The sequence below is a fragment of the Colletes gigas genome, unplaced genomic scaffold (genome assembly GCF_013123115.1).
Source record: "Colletes gigas isolate AHSC1104 unplaced genomic scaffold, ASM1312311v1 Colletes_gigas_Sc00020, whole genome shotgun sequence".
NCBI lineage: Eukaryota > Metazoa > Arthropoda > Insecta > Hymenoptera > Colletidae > Colletes > Colletes gigas.
The window spans coordinates 266,504-280,707 of NW_025106649.1; the positions used below are offsets into that span (position 1 = coordinate 266,504).

At 38.1% G+C, this 14,204-nt stretch overlaps 3 protein-coding genes across 6 annotated transcripts; 2 read left to right on the forward strand and 1 right to left on the reverse strand.

Annotated features, from left to right (window-relative positions):
* Nucleotides 1-2,377: 2,377 nt before the first annotated feature.
* On the reverse strand, nucleotides 2,378-11,890 carry LOC122400824 (jerky protein homolog-like). Of its 3 annotated transcripts, none has more exons than XM_043402498.1 (3): nucleotides 11,810-11,890; nucleotides 4,638-4,849; nucleotides 2,378-4,534 (listed from the first exon to the last, which is right to left on the reverse strand). In XM_043402498.1, exon 3 carries the CDS (start codon nucleotides 4,449-4,451, stop codon nucleotides 2,940-2,942), a length of 1,512 nt encoding a protein of 503 aa, XP_043258433.1. In that variant the 5' UTR covers nucleotides 4,452-4,534; nucleotides 4,638-4,849; nucleotides 11,810-11,890; the 3' UTR covers nucleotides 2,378-2,939. The 3 variants fall into 3 exon arrangements, with proteins under 3 accessions (XP_043258433.1, XP_043258434.1, XP_043258432.1); XM_043402499.1 differs by lacking the exon at nucleotides 11,810-11,890 and adding an exon at nucleotides 5,566-5,807 and having other exon boundaries at nucleotides 4,643-4,849; XM_043402497.1 differs by lacking the exon at nucleotides 11,810-11,890 and adding an exon at nucleotides 5,566-5,807.
* On the forward strand, nucleotides 6,315-10,491 carry LOC122400827 (pre-mRNA-splicing factor 38B). Of its 2 annotated transcripts, none has more exons than XM_043402501.1 (6): nucleotides 6,315-6,980; nucleotides 7,175-7,458; nucleotides 7,869-8,032; nucleotides 8,107-8,505; nucleotides 9,999-10,235; nucleotides 10,296-10,491. In XM_043402501.1, exons 1-6 carry the CDS (start codon nucleotides 6,950-6,952, stop codon nucleotides 10,360-10,362), a joined length of 1,182 nt encoding a protein of 393 aa, XP_043258436.1. In that variant the 5' UTR covers nucleotides 6,315-6,949; the 3' UTR covers nucleotides 10,363-10,491. The 2 variants fall into 2 exon arrangements, with proteins under 2 accessions (XP_043258436.1, XP_043258437.1); XM_043402502.1 differs by having other exon boundaries at nucleotides 6,318-6,980; nucleotides 7,881-8,032.
* Nucleotides 10,865-13,506, forward strand: LOC122400826 (glycosaminoglycan xylosylkinase). The gene is made up of 6 exons (XM_043402500.1): nucleotides 10,865-10,985; nucleotides 11,351-11,719; nucleotides 11,795-12,095; nucleotides 12,535-12,803; nucleotides 12,875-13,101; nucleotides 13,189-13,506. Exons 2-6 carry the CDS (start codon nucleotides 11,351-11,353, stop codon nucleotides 13,415-13,417), a joined length of 1,395 nt encoding a protein of 464 aa, XP_043258435.1. The 5' UTR covers nucleotides 10,865-10,985; the 3' UTR covers nucleotides 13,418-13,506.
* Nucleotides 13,507-14,204: the final 698 nt, after the last annotated feature.

Consider the following 14,204-nt stretch of genomic DNA (forward strand, 5'->3'; position numbering starts at 1 on the left):
AATAGGACTATTCGAATAATTATTATTTCCTCATCGAACGGTTCGCCAATGATTGGGGTCTGCCATCGATTGAGAATACGTTTTTAACACTCAACGCAGTTGTTGGATCCGATTTTTTGCCTTGAAGCGAGACACTACATACTGTATTGGAGTAGACAGGGGGATTTGAATGGGTGTGAAGGATGGATGAAGCGAGGAGGTGGAGGCAAGAGTGGAAGAACGAACGAGAGGGGGGAATAAGGCTCGCATGCGCGTCGATGTAGCACGAGGCATTGCTGTGTGTGAAACTATGGAACTACAACCGATCTCATTCGACTATTCCAGAGAATTCGATCACAGTATGCAATAGCCACAAATTCACACAAGCATATACAGATCTATGGGCACACTCGCAATTAACCAAACTCCATGTGGTGGACTGAGAATCACAGTAGTGTAAATCCATCTTACACTCTTGTTCTAAATTGGTTGCAAATAAAGTGTGTCCATGATTAAACAGATAAACCAAATACAATCCAATACAAAAGTATAGTCTGGGTGCAGGCATTCCGTTTACCGACCAAACATTTAAAGACACTTATTTAAAGAAAACTCCACAATGGACTACATGAAATAAATCTATTTAATCCTAAGATTTGGAACGCAAAAGTAAAAGTTACGCCTGCAGAGTATTTTTTTACAGAACTGAACTCGATATTACTTGATAAAGGAAGATAATGGTTATAACGGGCCGGAAGCGAAATAATTATAATACGTTGAGACTTAGCACTTCAGTATCATTCGATATACAAAATTTTACTTTCTGTAGTTTTCATGTTATTTTTCTAAAAGTGGTACCAATGCATTCTTTAGATTATTCTAATTAAAATGGGACCAAACGCGACTCTAAATGAGATTTTTAAAGTGTCTCACTGCCTTTCTCTTCCCTGTTGGGTCAGATTTCGTTGAATTCGAGAAGCTGAGTGGAAGGGATTGGAGGGGATGAATCTTGGAAAGTTAACCGTGCATTACTATAGTTCTAAAAATCACCGTTCTTAAACGCAGAAGTCGCACAACCCACTGATTTGAAAATCACTAGAATATACAGGGTGTTTGGCCAATCCTGGGAAAAATTTTAATGGGAGATTCTAGAGGCCAAAATAAGACGAAAATCAAGAATACCAATTTGTTGATGGAGGCTTCGTTAAAAAGTTATTAACGTTTAAAGTTCCGCCCGTATTGAATTTTTTTCTAGAAAGTGGGTAGGATTTCGGGGGTATGTGTAATGACCAAATATGATTGTAAATGACCTCTATAACTAACTATAATTTTTCTAGAACAATTTGAAATTTTTTAATTTTGTTGAAATATTTCACATCTTGTCGAATTTTTTTCTCGAAAATGCGCAGGATTTCGGGGGTATGTCTATTCACCAAAAATGATTGTAATTGGCCCCAGCAATAGAAAATAATTTTTCCAGAACGATTTAAAATTTCTTTTTTTCCGTCGAAAAATTTCACACCTTCTCGAATTTTTTTCTCAAAAATGCGCAAGATTTCGGGGGTATATCTGTTCACCAAAAATGATTGTAATCCACCCCCACAACCGAAAATAATTTTTCCAGAACGATTTGAAATTTTTTAATTTAATTGTTAATAACTTTTCAACGAAGCCTCAAACGAAAAATTGATATTCTTGATTTTCGTCTTATTTTGGCCTCTACAATCTCCCATTAAAATTTTTCCCAGGGGTGGCTGAATACCCTGTATAATTACGTGACCGATGTTACCATGGTCGGTACTGCAGCTTATGCGACAACTCTCGTACGATGGAACGTCTATTCTACGCCTCGTCCATGGTATAAATAAGGAATATAACAAGAGAGTGAGAAGCAAGTTAGGTGTAAGTGATACAAGTAAAGATGTGAATTGGTAACAGAAAGAAGTAATATAAAATACTAACTTGTCGTGTATGGTACAATTCAAGATGTTCTATCCATCCTCCGAGTCGAAGATAGTATCTTCAATATATAGGAATATATTCCATTTTCTGTACTTCGACCATCGAGTCGAGTACTCCTGTAAATAAAACCACGTGACTTGTGACAGAACCGAAACAACGAATGGCTGTGCCTGAATAAGTACATGTATAATAATTATAGCTCTGCGTTAAAAGAATCGATAAGAGAAAATGTATAATGCTTGCAAAGTAATACGAGCGAAAATATGTTTAAAAACTGTAATGTAAAATTTGTTTAGAAAGGAAACTTAAATAATTATTATCCATAATTTAATAATTGCTACAATAAAAATGTTAGGAAATGCGACAGGAAGATAGTAAAATTGTATATAACAGTATTTTGCAATGATTATAATAACAAATCACACCTTGTGGTCGGTAATGCTTGGATGACTATAAGTTAGAGAGCGCGAACCCTGTTTATGATTGTGATAACGCGAGTTCATATGCCTCGTTAACGGTAGCTCCCTCTGCTACTACTTTAGCTCAGTCTATGTCTACTTCCGCCCGAACGCGCCAATTTAATCTATTTCTGTTTCGGCCAAAATATTATCTACGCGAAAGGAAATAGAAACGTTATATAAAATTTGCATATACTTATTTTAATATTTAATTTACATAATATTCATGTATGGGCAAACGAAAATTCACACGTTATTCGACGAAGATCGTATCAGCACCAATTAAAATGCAACGTTTGGTTGGGCACGCACGACGAATTTTTAATTGGGCCTCATTTCTTTCCTCGACAGTTAACAGAAGTCTCTCAATATTTTTAACAAACCTCTCCCGATGTTGTTGGAAAAATACCAGTTTCCAGACTTCCTAAATCACCCAAATTAACTCCTTTAAATTTTTATTTCTGGGGCACTCTGAAATAGAAAGTTTACAATACACAAATTATGTACAAGCGGTAAAACGCGAAGAATGTTGTCCCCGTTTCATCGTTGCACCAGGTCGTAATAATCTTTTACTAAACGCGCGTGCAACTTAACAAAATCAGATTGCCCTTCGGACCACAGTATTAACTTTGCAATCGTCCGGTCGATTTCATCCTCGTCTCGATGCAGATCCGGCTTCTCGATCGGAAAGTCTTCCTCTTCCAATTCGAACTCGTCCGGATCACGCTCGACATTCTCGCAGATCGATAGCCACTTTTCAACTTGCTTGTCGGAAACAGTCTCGTTTATAATCGCTTTTAACGTATCTTTGATCGAGCTGATATCCGTCGGGTTATAAGGGTGCTCGTTGTTCTGTCCTTCCCTCGCCCCTTTCAACAACGTTGCATCGTACCCCACCAACTTTTTCCACGAATTGTAGATGTCGACCTGCGTGACGTCCGTCCAGGCCTCGCTAACCAAGTCTATGCAGTCTTTCACGTCGTAATCGGTATAGAATTCCGCCACACCGCCTGGAAAATCCAAAATCCGATTCAGTATACGTCGACGAAACGATACCTTCACGCTTTTCATTATTCCCTGCTGCATTGGATGCAGATACAACGACGTGTCGGTGGGAAGGTATACAACTTCGACGTTGTCGTTCTGCAATTGCAGTTGCGGCGACAACATATGAGCCCTGCACTTGTCCACCAGCAACAGCACCTTTCCGTAAATACCAGCCTCGAGATGGTATTTTCTGACGGCCGGTTTGAAATGCTTCTCCAGCCAGTCGGTGAACACAGTCTGATCCAAGCAAGCATTTTTTTGGGCTTTGAAAACGACTGACAAACGGTCCTTGCAATGCTTCAACGCTTTAGGCGTCTCGCACCTGTGGATGAAAAGAGGCGGTAGCTTGTGCGTTCCAATGGCGTTTGCACACAGTCCCACGGTGACACGGTTTTGTTTAATCCTTTTCCCGTAGACTCTCCTTGCTGTAGCGTCGATCAGCGTTTTTCGAGGAAAAGCCTTCCACATCAGACCCGTTTCATCCATGCTGTAAACATTTTGCATCTCTACACCTTTCTCTTCCAGGCATTGTAAAAAGCATTGGATAAACTTCTCCGTCTCCCTCGTGTCAACGTTTACGTTCTCGCTGTTAAGTTCGCGGAAGCTGATGCCATGGCGATGTTTAAACCGCCATATCCAACCTTTGCTGGCCGTGAACGTCGACGGACCGCCTAACTCCTTGTTGAGTTCTATCGCCTTCTCTTTAAGTATAGCATCGGTGATGCAATCATCGAGTACACGTTGATCTTGGTACCACGCGTGTAGACTAGCGTCTAACTTCTCTAATTTCGGTTTCGAAAATTTCTTTCTATCTTTAATTCCTGGGGTCTGCGATTGTTTTCGTATCTGGTCTGCCTGGCTCCTGATGCGACGTATCGTTGCGTCGCTGATCTCGTACTCCTTGGCCAACTGAGTCATCGAAACACCATCTTCCAATTGCCTTAAGATGTCGAGCCGTTGCTTCAACGAGAGGTAAACCCGCGACTTGGTCTGTCCAGCCAACATCGTGTAACGAGGAGCACGCTTTCACGACACGCGGCCTCGAAAGTTGCTCGTAGCGCTGAGAACTGTTGCCAAGTTTCGTATACCTGCATCACATAGTTTTTTCAATAATTTTCCTAGCCATTAACGCCAGAGCGTATATCTAGTCAGTCAAAGGGTTAAATACATCCTACAGTCTAGTATACACACCGAACCTTTGCAGGTGAACATCAAATATAATCGAAGAAGCGAGTTTCAAGGTTTATAGATGGTCCGCGATCCGGACTCGTTCTTCCAACCAGCCGAGAATGGTTCGGCCAGTAGAATTTCAGCGCTACCCGGATATCTGATGATGGATGCATCCCCACTAATTGCTCTGTTTAGTCGGCTCAGACGATCCTTTGTCCATACGCGGTCACCTGCTAACAGAAATGATAACCGTACGTATTAGAGTGAATCACCACAATCTTACAATCCTTTGTAAGTATAGTAGAGGATCCAATCACTGGACATATAGTGACAACGAGCTGATTTTCGAATTTTTGTGGGGTGTATCTAAGGTGTATATGTATACTATATTTAACAAAAATGTTAAGGTGAAAGTAATAAGTAGAACCAATGACCAAAAATTTGGTTTTAAGTAATATTAGCATTTTATACGAACAACCGCGTTTCTCAGGAACAAATAAAATTTGTCTTCTATGCTTCTGAATAATAATTAAATAAAAAAATCAACAAATAAGAAGCTTTCGTGGGCCCCTTCTATGAGGGGGCCCAAAGATGGAACTTCATCAGTTTCATGGTAGATCCGCCCCTGGGTAAGACGCATACCACCACACAAAAATTAATAAATAAATTTAAAATCTCTCTCATAAATGTTAATGCTGTCTCTGCTAGTTATTAACAATTCTATGTTGTAATTAACTTCTTATAACACGAACGAAATAAAAAATAAATATTAAAATACTTCTAGTAATTTTTCCCCGGTCTAGAGAGATTAATTGTGTCGTAATTAAAATTTATCATTCAAACACCAAATTTTCCCGTCCAAAATACTCCGCAAATCACTGTTTTTATAATGGAAAAACAATTAAGCGTTAGTGCGACAATTTTACACTACGTTTTTGAAGATTCGTACCACTCTTTGTCGGCCGCAGGTAAACCGTGGTTTCCAGACTGTTGTTCTATTTATCTCGCTCACTTGCAATGTATCCTGTTCACTCTCGCCACTGAACAATTTGTATAAGACTCAGCCACAGCTTGTATAGAAAATGTCGATTCTTGGAATAAAAACTGTCTCAACTATTTAATTACCGGCAGACTTAATTTAACTACCATATAACCGAAATTTTCTGTACTTAATTTCCGTTTAAATAACACTAATATTACCACGGACAAGGTATAGAATAGACGATGCAGCTAATGCTATTTCGTGATACGCGAATCGGGAACTCGCTAGCGCCATAGGTAAGGTATAGAATAGATGTTGTATGCAATGCTTTTTTCCATCACAGGAAATGGGGGTTCTCAACCTATCATTTCCATGTTACTTCGAACGTTATCGGTTCACACTGGAATTCGAATTTAGCACTCTTAGTGTTTGGAATTAAGACTAATTGGAAGAATATAATTATTTCGGAAGCAATCAAAATCAAATCTCAGGAGCGGTAAATTCAATTCGGTGACTCGAACATTCAAAGAAACTGGACGTCAATATAAGTTGAATATATAAAATAAGTTGAATTTACGTTTCCCGCTATCTAGTAATAACAGGCCCCTTGAACATTTCTAGGGAGAATGCATGATGCTTTTGTTTTTGCACCATATTACACTTCGGAAGTAGTAAAACACGATGCGACGCGACGTTCGTGCTGACATTTATATTTAGCCTTGAAACGTGAAAAATGCGAATATCCAAGTGCATAAGTCGATGCAGTATATTAGATCCATATCACCGATAAACGGTTATTCCAAATAACTGTACTTTTGTGAACAGCGTGTCTGAAAATTCGATCTAGTATTCGTTTGTGTGATTCTGTGTTTAGATCGAAGTGCTATAGTAACTGTACAGTTTGTAATATATGCGTGTTTCATTTTTCTGTTCTTACAATTTTTGTGGATTTGGTGTGTAACGTTTCTTTAAAATTTGTTGGATATTGGTTGATACATGTTACGAAAAGCTGTGATACATGGTTTATTTACATAGTACAATGTAGGTAAAAATAAAAGTAGCAGAGATGTGAATGAAACCGGATGTATACATTTCGTAGGCATGCGTATTAACCGTATTGTGTCTTTTTTTCGCTTCCCGTTGACGTCATTTTTCTATACACTTATATAAAAAAAAAAAAGCGTTACACGAGTTCTTAAATCTTGTATTTAATTATTTTGAATACGGGAATATGATTATTTTGTATTATATTCGTTGAAATTACGAGTTTATAGTGAAATATATAACTTTTTGTATGTGGCGTCTGGTTTGTTAAACTCCGTCGCGAGATTCGCGAGTTTAACACATAAATATGCAAGTACAAGAAGCAGAAGGAGCTGACGGTAGGTAAACGTATATTTCATTTGTTATGAATATTTTATTCTTTGTCTTCGTGACGCTTAATGCCGAAGAGGGAAAATACTTTACTGGCAGTACGATTTTTTTTTAATACACTTAACCTCTACAAGCCAATCATATGGGATTGGTGTTATATATGGTGTTTGAATATTTATTTAAATTAAATATTCTTGCACAGGTTCACCATGGAACAATTCCAGCGGTTGCGACGAGGAACGTCGTCCAACTCAAAAGGAGGGTAAAAAATCAAATATACTACCTCTATGGGGAAACGAAAGGACTATGAATTTAAATCCACTGATTTTGACAAATATACAGTCGTCGCATTATTTTAAAGTGAACTTATACGAATTGAAAACATACCATGAGGTTATTGATGAAATTTATTATAAAGTATCTCATCTGGAACCATGGGAAAAGGGAAGCAGGAAAACAGCGGGTCAAACGGGCATGTGTGGAGGCGTGAGTATGTTTTCTAATACATTGTTACTTTTTATCTGTTAATTTATGTGTTGATTTAAAAGTGAGACAATCACAGAGCCATTATTGTACGCACAGAAAGACTCTTAAGTTTGTAGCACTTTAAAAGGACACAGGCAGTCTGCAAGACAGAAACTGCAGATAGAAATAGAGAAAGTGTAATTATTTAAAATAAATTGAACAGAGCAACACTTTCAAACGTAGACATTCACTAGTAATGTGCAATCAGGCATCAATAGAAACATATTGGCCATGCACCAGTCTGAATCAGGCACTGAGCAGACAGTTTCACTTAACACCATATGTATTTATTGCAGAGTAGCATGTTCTCGGTCAATATATTTTAATATAATATGACTACGAATAATTGACATAGGGGGGTGTAAATTTAGCGGTTCATGCAGGTTCGTGGTGTCGGTGCTGGTGGAATTGTATCAACGGCTTATTGCCTGCTGTACAAGCTCTTCACCTTGAGGTTAACACGGAAACAATTAAACGGTCTTATCAATCATCCTGACTCACCATACATTCGGGCATTAGGGTTTATGTATATTAGGTAAGAATTATGATAATTTCTTTTAAAAGATAGCTCCATTGAAACAATTGTATCCTAATTGATGATATTAATAGATACACACAACCACCAGCTGACTTATTTAGTTGGTATAGCGATTACTTAGAGGACGAGGAAGAGTTAGATGTAAAAGCTGGAGGAGGTCAAGTTATGAAAATGGGTGATATCCTCAAACAATTTCTTACTAAATTAGAGTGGTTTTCAACTCTATTTCCAAGAATACCAGTGCCTATACAAAAAGAACTTGAACATCGATTAGCAGAAAGGTTCCCTCAGCAGTCTATGAATGCTCGGAATGCAAAACCACCTATCACGTTAAATAATCATGGAAAATATAGTAACAGCGGTAACAGGAAAGATAATGGCAACATTGTCCCGCGAAATCAACCACGACATATCCCAGATAGCGAAGCTCAATGGGGCGAGGCTGAGAAAACAAGCCACTGGCGAGCCAGGTGCGTCTACGTGGTATGAGTACAATCACGTTACTAATTTATATAAGTTAATAATATTCATTGAACTTGTTAGGGAAATGGGGTGAAGATTAAAGACGTACCATCTCCAGGAAACTCTTGATCTCAGTGTATCATCGTTCAGTTTTCTTTAGTACACGTGTATGTTCTTACTTGATTCTTGTACAGTTATTTGCTTGCTTTACAAACTTAGTGCAATAAATCTATCTTTCTATACATGGTGAGGCATTTAAAGCGGACCACTTGAATAACTCGATCGCTTCCGACGATAGAAAACAAAGCACTTGACTAATCTTTTTCCCGTTTCAAGGGGGCATAATCTGTGATCAATAATTTTTTTATGGACGGAGATTTTTTTAATAGAATAATTATGCTGTTCTTTAATACATTGGCAAGATCGATATTCTGAACAACCATTTCCTATGCATATAACCCTCGTTTGATATTAGTTTGCGATTATCTCGAAGCGACTATCGATATCTGATCGCCGAAAACTGCAAACGACTATTATATAGAATCTGTACAAAATGACGGTCATCGGGACCTATATAGAAGCTGATACAAGAACCTTAATTAAATTGATGTAATTCGAAATTTACATTCTTCATAATAGCTTTCGAATTCTGATTTATATTCATCGTAAAAAGAAGGTATCCTATTTTCTATCTCTAAAAATAGACAAGTTATACAAATGGGTCGGTTTAAATGCCTCATCCTGTATGCAGGGTGATCCTAGCAATTGGGACAACGATTCGACTCTTTTTTAAACAAAAATACAAAAAAATGATATAGGATAAAATTTAATACCGCATTGGAGATTATTTTTTGATAATAGAATTTTCTTTTTTTACAACAACGCAAATACAATGTGCACTTGCACTTGTTTTTTTAGACGGTATTATGCGTTTTTTTACGCGGTGGAAGGAATCGTTTTATGTACAAAAAACGAAATTAGTACAATTGCACATTACATTAGCATTGTCGTGAAAGGAAAAGATTATATCATCAAAAGATAGTCCCGATTGCAGAATTGACAATTGTTCCTGTATCAGTTTGTTGTGTCTGCGCTTAGAAAAGGGCTACAGCTTATTCCAGATTCTAGAACCATTTTGCATATTTTAGACTCGCTCTTATCTATCTTGAACTGCATCGAGTTTATTGGATTTTTTGCACCAATAAAGTTACAGGTCAAAAATCATTTGTATTCTTGAAAAGTCATCTAAATACTCACGATAACTGTACACTGATCTCTAACTTTATCCATTGGATATCAAGAAATGAGTAATTCTCTTGTATAGTTACGATTATCAAGAACCACTCGAATATAAAACGTCCATGTATTTATAGCAGATAATTTCTTGGTATCTTGCATTAAAAATAAATCCATCGTGTCTATGCATCTTGCATAAGTTTATATCTTTGAAAGGTTATTCGTTATTCAGCGGTACTTCCCTTCGTACAATTTTTTTTTCTAGATCTGACGAGGATCGTAAGGATAAATACAGGGACCGTGAACGCGAACGGGATCGAACCAGAGAACGAGAACGCGAACGAGCACGTGAAAGGGATCGAGAAAGGGACAGGCATTTCAAACGATCGTCCAGCCGCGATCGAAGTCGAAGACAGAGAGAATATAGGAGTCGTAGTAGGGACAGATCACACAGAGATCGGAGTAGAGACCGTTACCGTGACAAGGATCGTCACCGAGATAGGTAACGTGTTTCCTCACTGTCCCGTTGCTAACAGTTTTTCTAAGTTTTTGCCAATTATAGAAGAGGATCGCCTTACGACTATGCCACAGAGCTTGCACGGGAAAGAGAGAGACAACGAAGGGAATGAAAATGTATGCTACATGTATATATCAATATAAATGTTTGTACGAGTGTAACTATGGAGATAAAAACGATTTAGAGCCGAGCCATCCGAACACCACCGCGTTTTAAGAGAGAACTTACTTCATTTGAAGTAATAGCCTAAATTTAATTCTACTATATTCACCTTGTAGTTTACATGTTTTTATAAAATAAATCCATGATTATAATTGCTGTGTTTTGCTGTTCTTTATTGTGTATAGACGCGGAAGTTCTATATACATATAGTAACCTCTTTTTTTATGAAAATTAAAGACAATTTTGAAAAGGTATAATACGAAATTACAGACAATGTTTTTAGTGTCCCCACTGTTAGAAAAATAATATTTTTTTATTTTTCACAATCGATAGTATTGGTAGTTTATAGATAATGCTAATCGAATTTTGTTGAAAACTTTCATTCATCAATGTTTATTTATGGTTCCGATTCAACGCTTTACGGCGCGTGAGTATTTTGGATTGAAGTTAAAAATGGCGACGGATACCTGCTGTTTGATCACTGTCGGACGCGACTGAGCAGCAGTTTAACCGAAACATGAAAGAAATATTTGTTACCAGGTGACATTACCCAGCGTGGCCAATTTTTCAAAGGTGATAGCGATTGATGTTTCTTTCTAAACAAATATTTCCTCGATATTGCTTGAGTACGCTTTTAACGATTTCTATGCATTTTCGTCGTGACAGTGCTGCCATGTTGTACGCTTACGATATTCAGACTCGTTTCACGGAGTTTCTGACTTCGTCAGGTATTATTCTAACGATACGCGTTGAAGTATTTATCGTCCTGCAATTTAAGATGAAAACGCGCCTCAGAAAAATACATAAAGAACGAAAATGGCGCAAGTTAACGTCATTCGATGCTACAGTCTCTCGATGTTATGTCTCTCTCGGGGAAAATAATAGCGCGCCATCTATTTAACGTACGCACGATTGAAACTTAAAATTTTTGTTCGCAGATGATTGGCCGACGCTTTGCTCTCGTCGTTCTGGGCGGTCTTTTGATTCTCGTCCTCAGCGTAAATATATATTTCATCCGATTGATCGTAGAGAGCTCGTCGCAAAAGACTTCTCCCAAAGGCGTGCCTATTTCTCAATTAAAGCTCGAACAGGAACAATTAATCGCGCGGGTAGAACAAAACATGGAACTTCCGCAAAAATCGATCGCGAAAGATATGGCGGAGAAAATTAAAACGGAGATCGAGATATTACCGTCGAAATATTTTAAACAGAATACCAGCTATTCGGTAGTCCTGGAACGACTGTTGGCCGAATTAAGGATAACGCCGAATGTTCGTGAAAATATATGGAACATTGCTAATAACAATGTTGGTACTACGTCGGAATATGAAATAATAAAACTAATGCACGAAAGAAATGAAAGGGATATGTTATGCTTCCAGTGGCCGGATGCTCACCAGTTAATACCACCTGTCGCGCCCGAGTTGGGAACAATACTGGACACTTTGCGTAAATCGAAAGTGATGCGAGCCGACAACGCAGCGCTTGGTACGCAACTGAAGTTGATGTTAACTTTGGAACACGGGGTCAAAGCGATGTTCAAGCCTCAATGGTATTCCAGAGACGCGGTTATTCGAGGGCCCGTTTACCACGGAAAAGACAGGCACAATGCCGAGGTTGTAGCCTTTCATTTATCATCGTTGCTGGCTTTGAGAAGAGTACCGGTAACCGTTGCAAGAAAACGTATGTTTCACTTCTGCGTGCAATTAAACAATTTAGATTCGAAACGTATTACGCTTGCTCCGACGATAAATCTGTAGCTTCTTAACCTCTTCCCGTGTTATTTAGCTCGACGAAATCCGAGTCCAAACGCGGTAAACAGATCAGACCGATGCTACACTGTTTTGTAACAGAGGTTATAAGAATCGTGACCGACTCTTACGACATACCGATAAGAACTAAAACTCAATCACGATCGTCGTTTGCTGTCCGCGAGCCTGGCTCGTGGATGTTTACGTTTAGGCCAAAATTTTCATCGCGAGTCAGGCTCGTTAAAGTACGGGGAGGGGTTAAACACGTATTATAAAGAGGATCTTTATTAAGTATAAACTTGCTTGTGAAGCTACAAATTTATATGTAATTGAGACGTTCGAAAATACATGATGTCGAATGGTGTCTGCAGTCGATTTAGGGAACGAAGTTCGGCGACTAGCGACCCCTGAACTTTACACGACTATGTATCAAGATGGTAACGATACTTGTCTCTATGGAGTTTGTCATTACTGTTCTCCCGCGGACCCAGTTTGCGCGACTGGAGATATTCTGGAGGGTGCATTAATTTCTTGGTTACCGCGATATTTAAGACTCGTGAAGCACCGTCATCCGTGGCAAAGGACTTACAAAAAGAACAAACTCGCAGCATGGGAGATCGATGATAATTATTGCGAAAAAGTACGTTTGTACTTGGTTATCTCTTCGACGGGTGAAGAGTATTCGAACACAAACTTTGCTCGTTCTTTTAGGTGAAAGATTCCAAAGCGTATTCACCGCAATCGTCGAGCAGACTTTTGGATCTGGTAGACACTGCGATCTTTGACTTTTTAATGGACAATGGCGATCGTCATCATTACGAGTTAGCGCAGAATAACTTTCATAATCCTGCTGTTTTGTTGATCGACAATGGGAAGAGCCTTGGGAATCCTGACGTCGATCATTTTGATATATTGGCGCCACTGTATCAGTGTTGCATGTATGTATTTGAGCAAACATAAAGTTTGTCTCCTTCGTTGTCGTAGGATCGTGTTACTCGTTTTAATCGAGACTATGTTTCTTTTAGGATTCACAAAACTACTTGGGATCGTTTAAAGTTACTTAGTGGAGGTTCCTTGAGCATTGCTCTTGGAAAGCTTGTCGCACACGAGTCGATGATGGCCGGCGTTGAGCATCTTATTACAGATTCTCATTTAAGTGCCATGGATAGGAGATTACTTACTATATACGCTGTTGTAGAATATTGTTTGAAAAGTAAAAAGTATGCTTCTAACGTTATTCTAGATCATCGGTAGCCTATATTTTATAGAATATTTAGCGGATTTAAGTCGTTTTATATATAGAGAGTATTGGGAAAATATTCGTATTTTATATGGCCTAGTGACGAGCAATATTTTTTAGCATTATTCCAAAGAATCACGTCAATTCTAGAATTATTGAAATTTTGTTGGATTGTTTTTAGAATGAATGAATATTTAAATATAAGCATCATGTGTATCCTTGATTTAAATAAATCAGCTTTGTAAATAGTTACTGTTCTGAAATTATGTTGCAAGCCGAAGTATTCCTTGTAGAGTGGTTTATTATTTCATGTTTCACTCCATATACAGGATGTTCGCCCACCCCTGGGAAAAATTTTAAAGTTTAAATTTTAAATTTTAACTTTTCGTTAAAAAGTTATTAACGTTTAAAGTTCCGCTCGTACTGAATTTTTTTTCTCGAAAATGCGCAGGATTTCGGGGGTATGTCTATTCACCAAAAATGATTGTAATTGGCCCCAGCAATAGAAAATAATTTTTCCAGAACGATTTAAAATTTCTTTTTTTCCGTCGAAAAATTTCACACCTTCTCGAATTTTTTTCTAGAAAGTGGGTAGGATTTCGGGGGTATGTCTATTCACTAAAAATGATTGTAATTAACCTCCGCAACCGAAAACAATTTTTCCAGAACGATTAGAAGTTTTTGAATTTAATTGTTAATAATTTTTTAACGAAGCCTCCATCAACAAATTGGTATTCTTGATTTTCGTCTTATTTTGGCCTCTAGAAGCCGTTCGAAGCGAACACCCTGTATAGAAGATGT

Coding starts and splice junctions, on each gene's coding strand:
- LOC122400826 (XM_043402500.1), top strand. CDS start 11,351: ATGATTGGCCGACGCTTTGCTCTCGTCGTTCTGGGCGGTCTTTTGATT. Junction 12,096..12,534: donor GGTAACCGTTGCAAGAAAAC/GTATGTTTCACT, acceptor TGGTGTCTGCAG/TCGATTTAGGGAACGAAGTT. Junction 12,804..12,874: donor ATGATAATTATTGCGAAAAA/GTACGTTTGTAC, acceptor TCGTTCTTTTAG/GTGAAAGATTCCAAAGCGTA.
- LOC122400827 (XM_043402501.1), top strand. CDS start 6,950: ATGCAAGTACAAGAAGCAGAAGGAGCTGACG. Junction 7,459..7,868: donor AAACGGGCATGTGTGGAGGC/GTGAGTATGTTT, acceptor GTGTAAATTTAG/CGGTTCATGCAGGTTCGTGG. Junction 10,236..10,295: donor AAGGATCGTCACCGAGATAG/GTAACGTGTTTC, acceptor TGCCAATTATAG/AAGAGGATCGCCTTACGACT.
- LOC122400824 (XM_043402498.1), bottom strand. CDS start 4,451: ATGTTGGCTGGACAGACCAAGTCGCGGGTTTACCTCTCGTTGAAGCAA.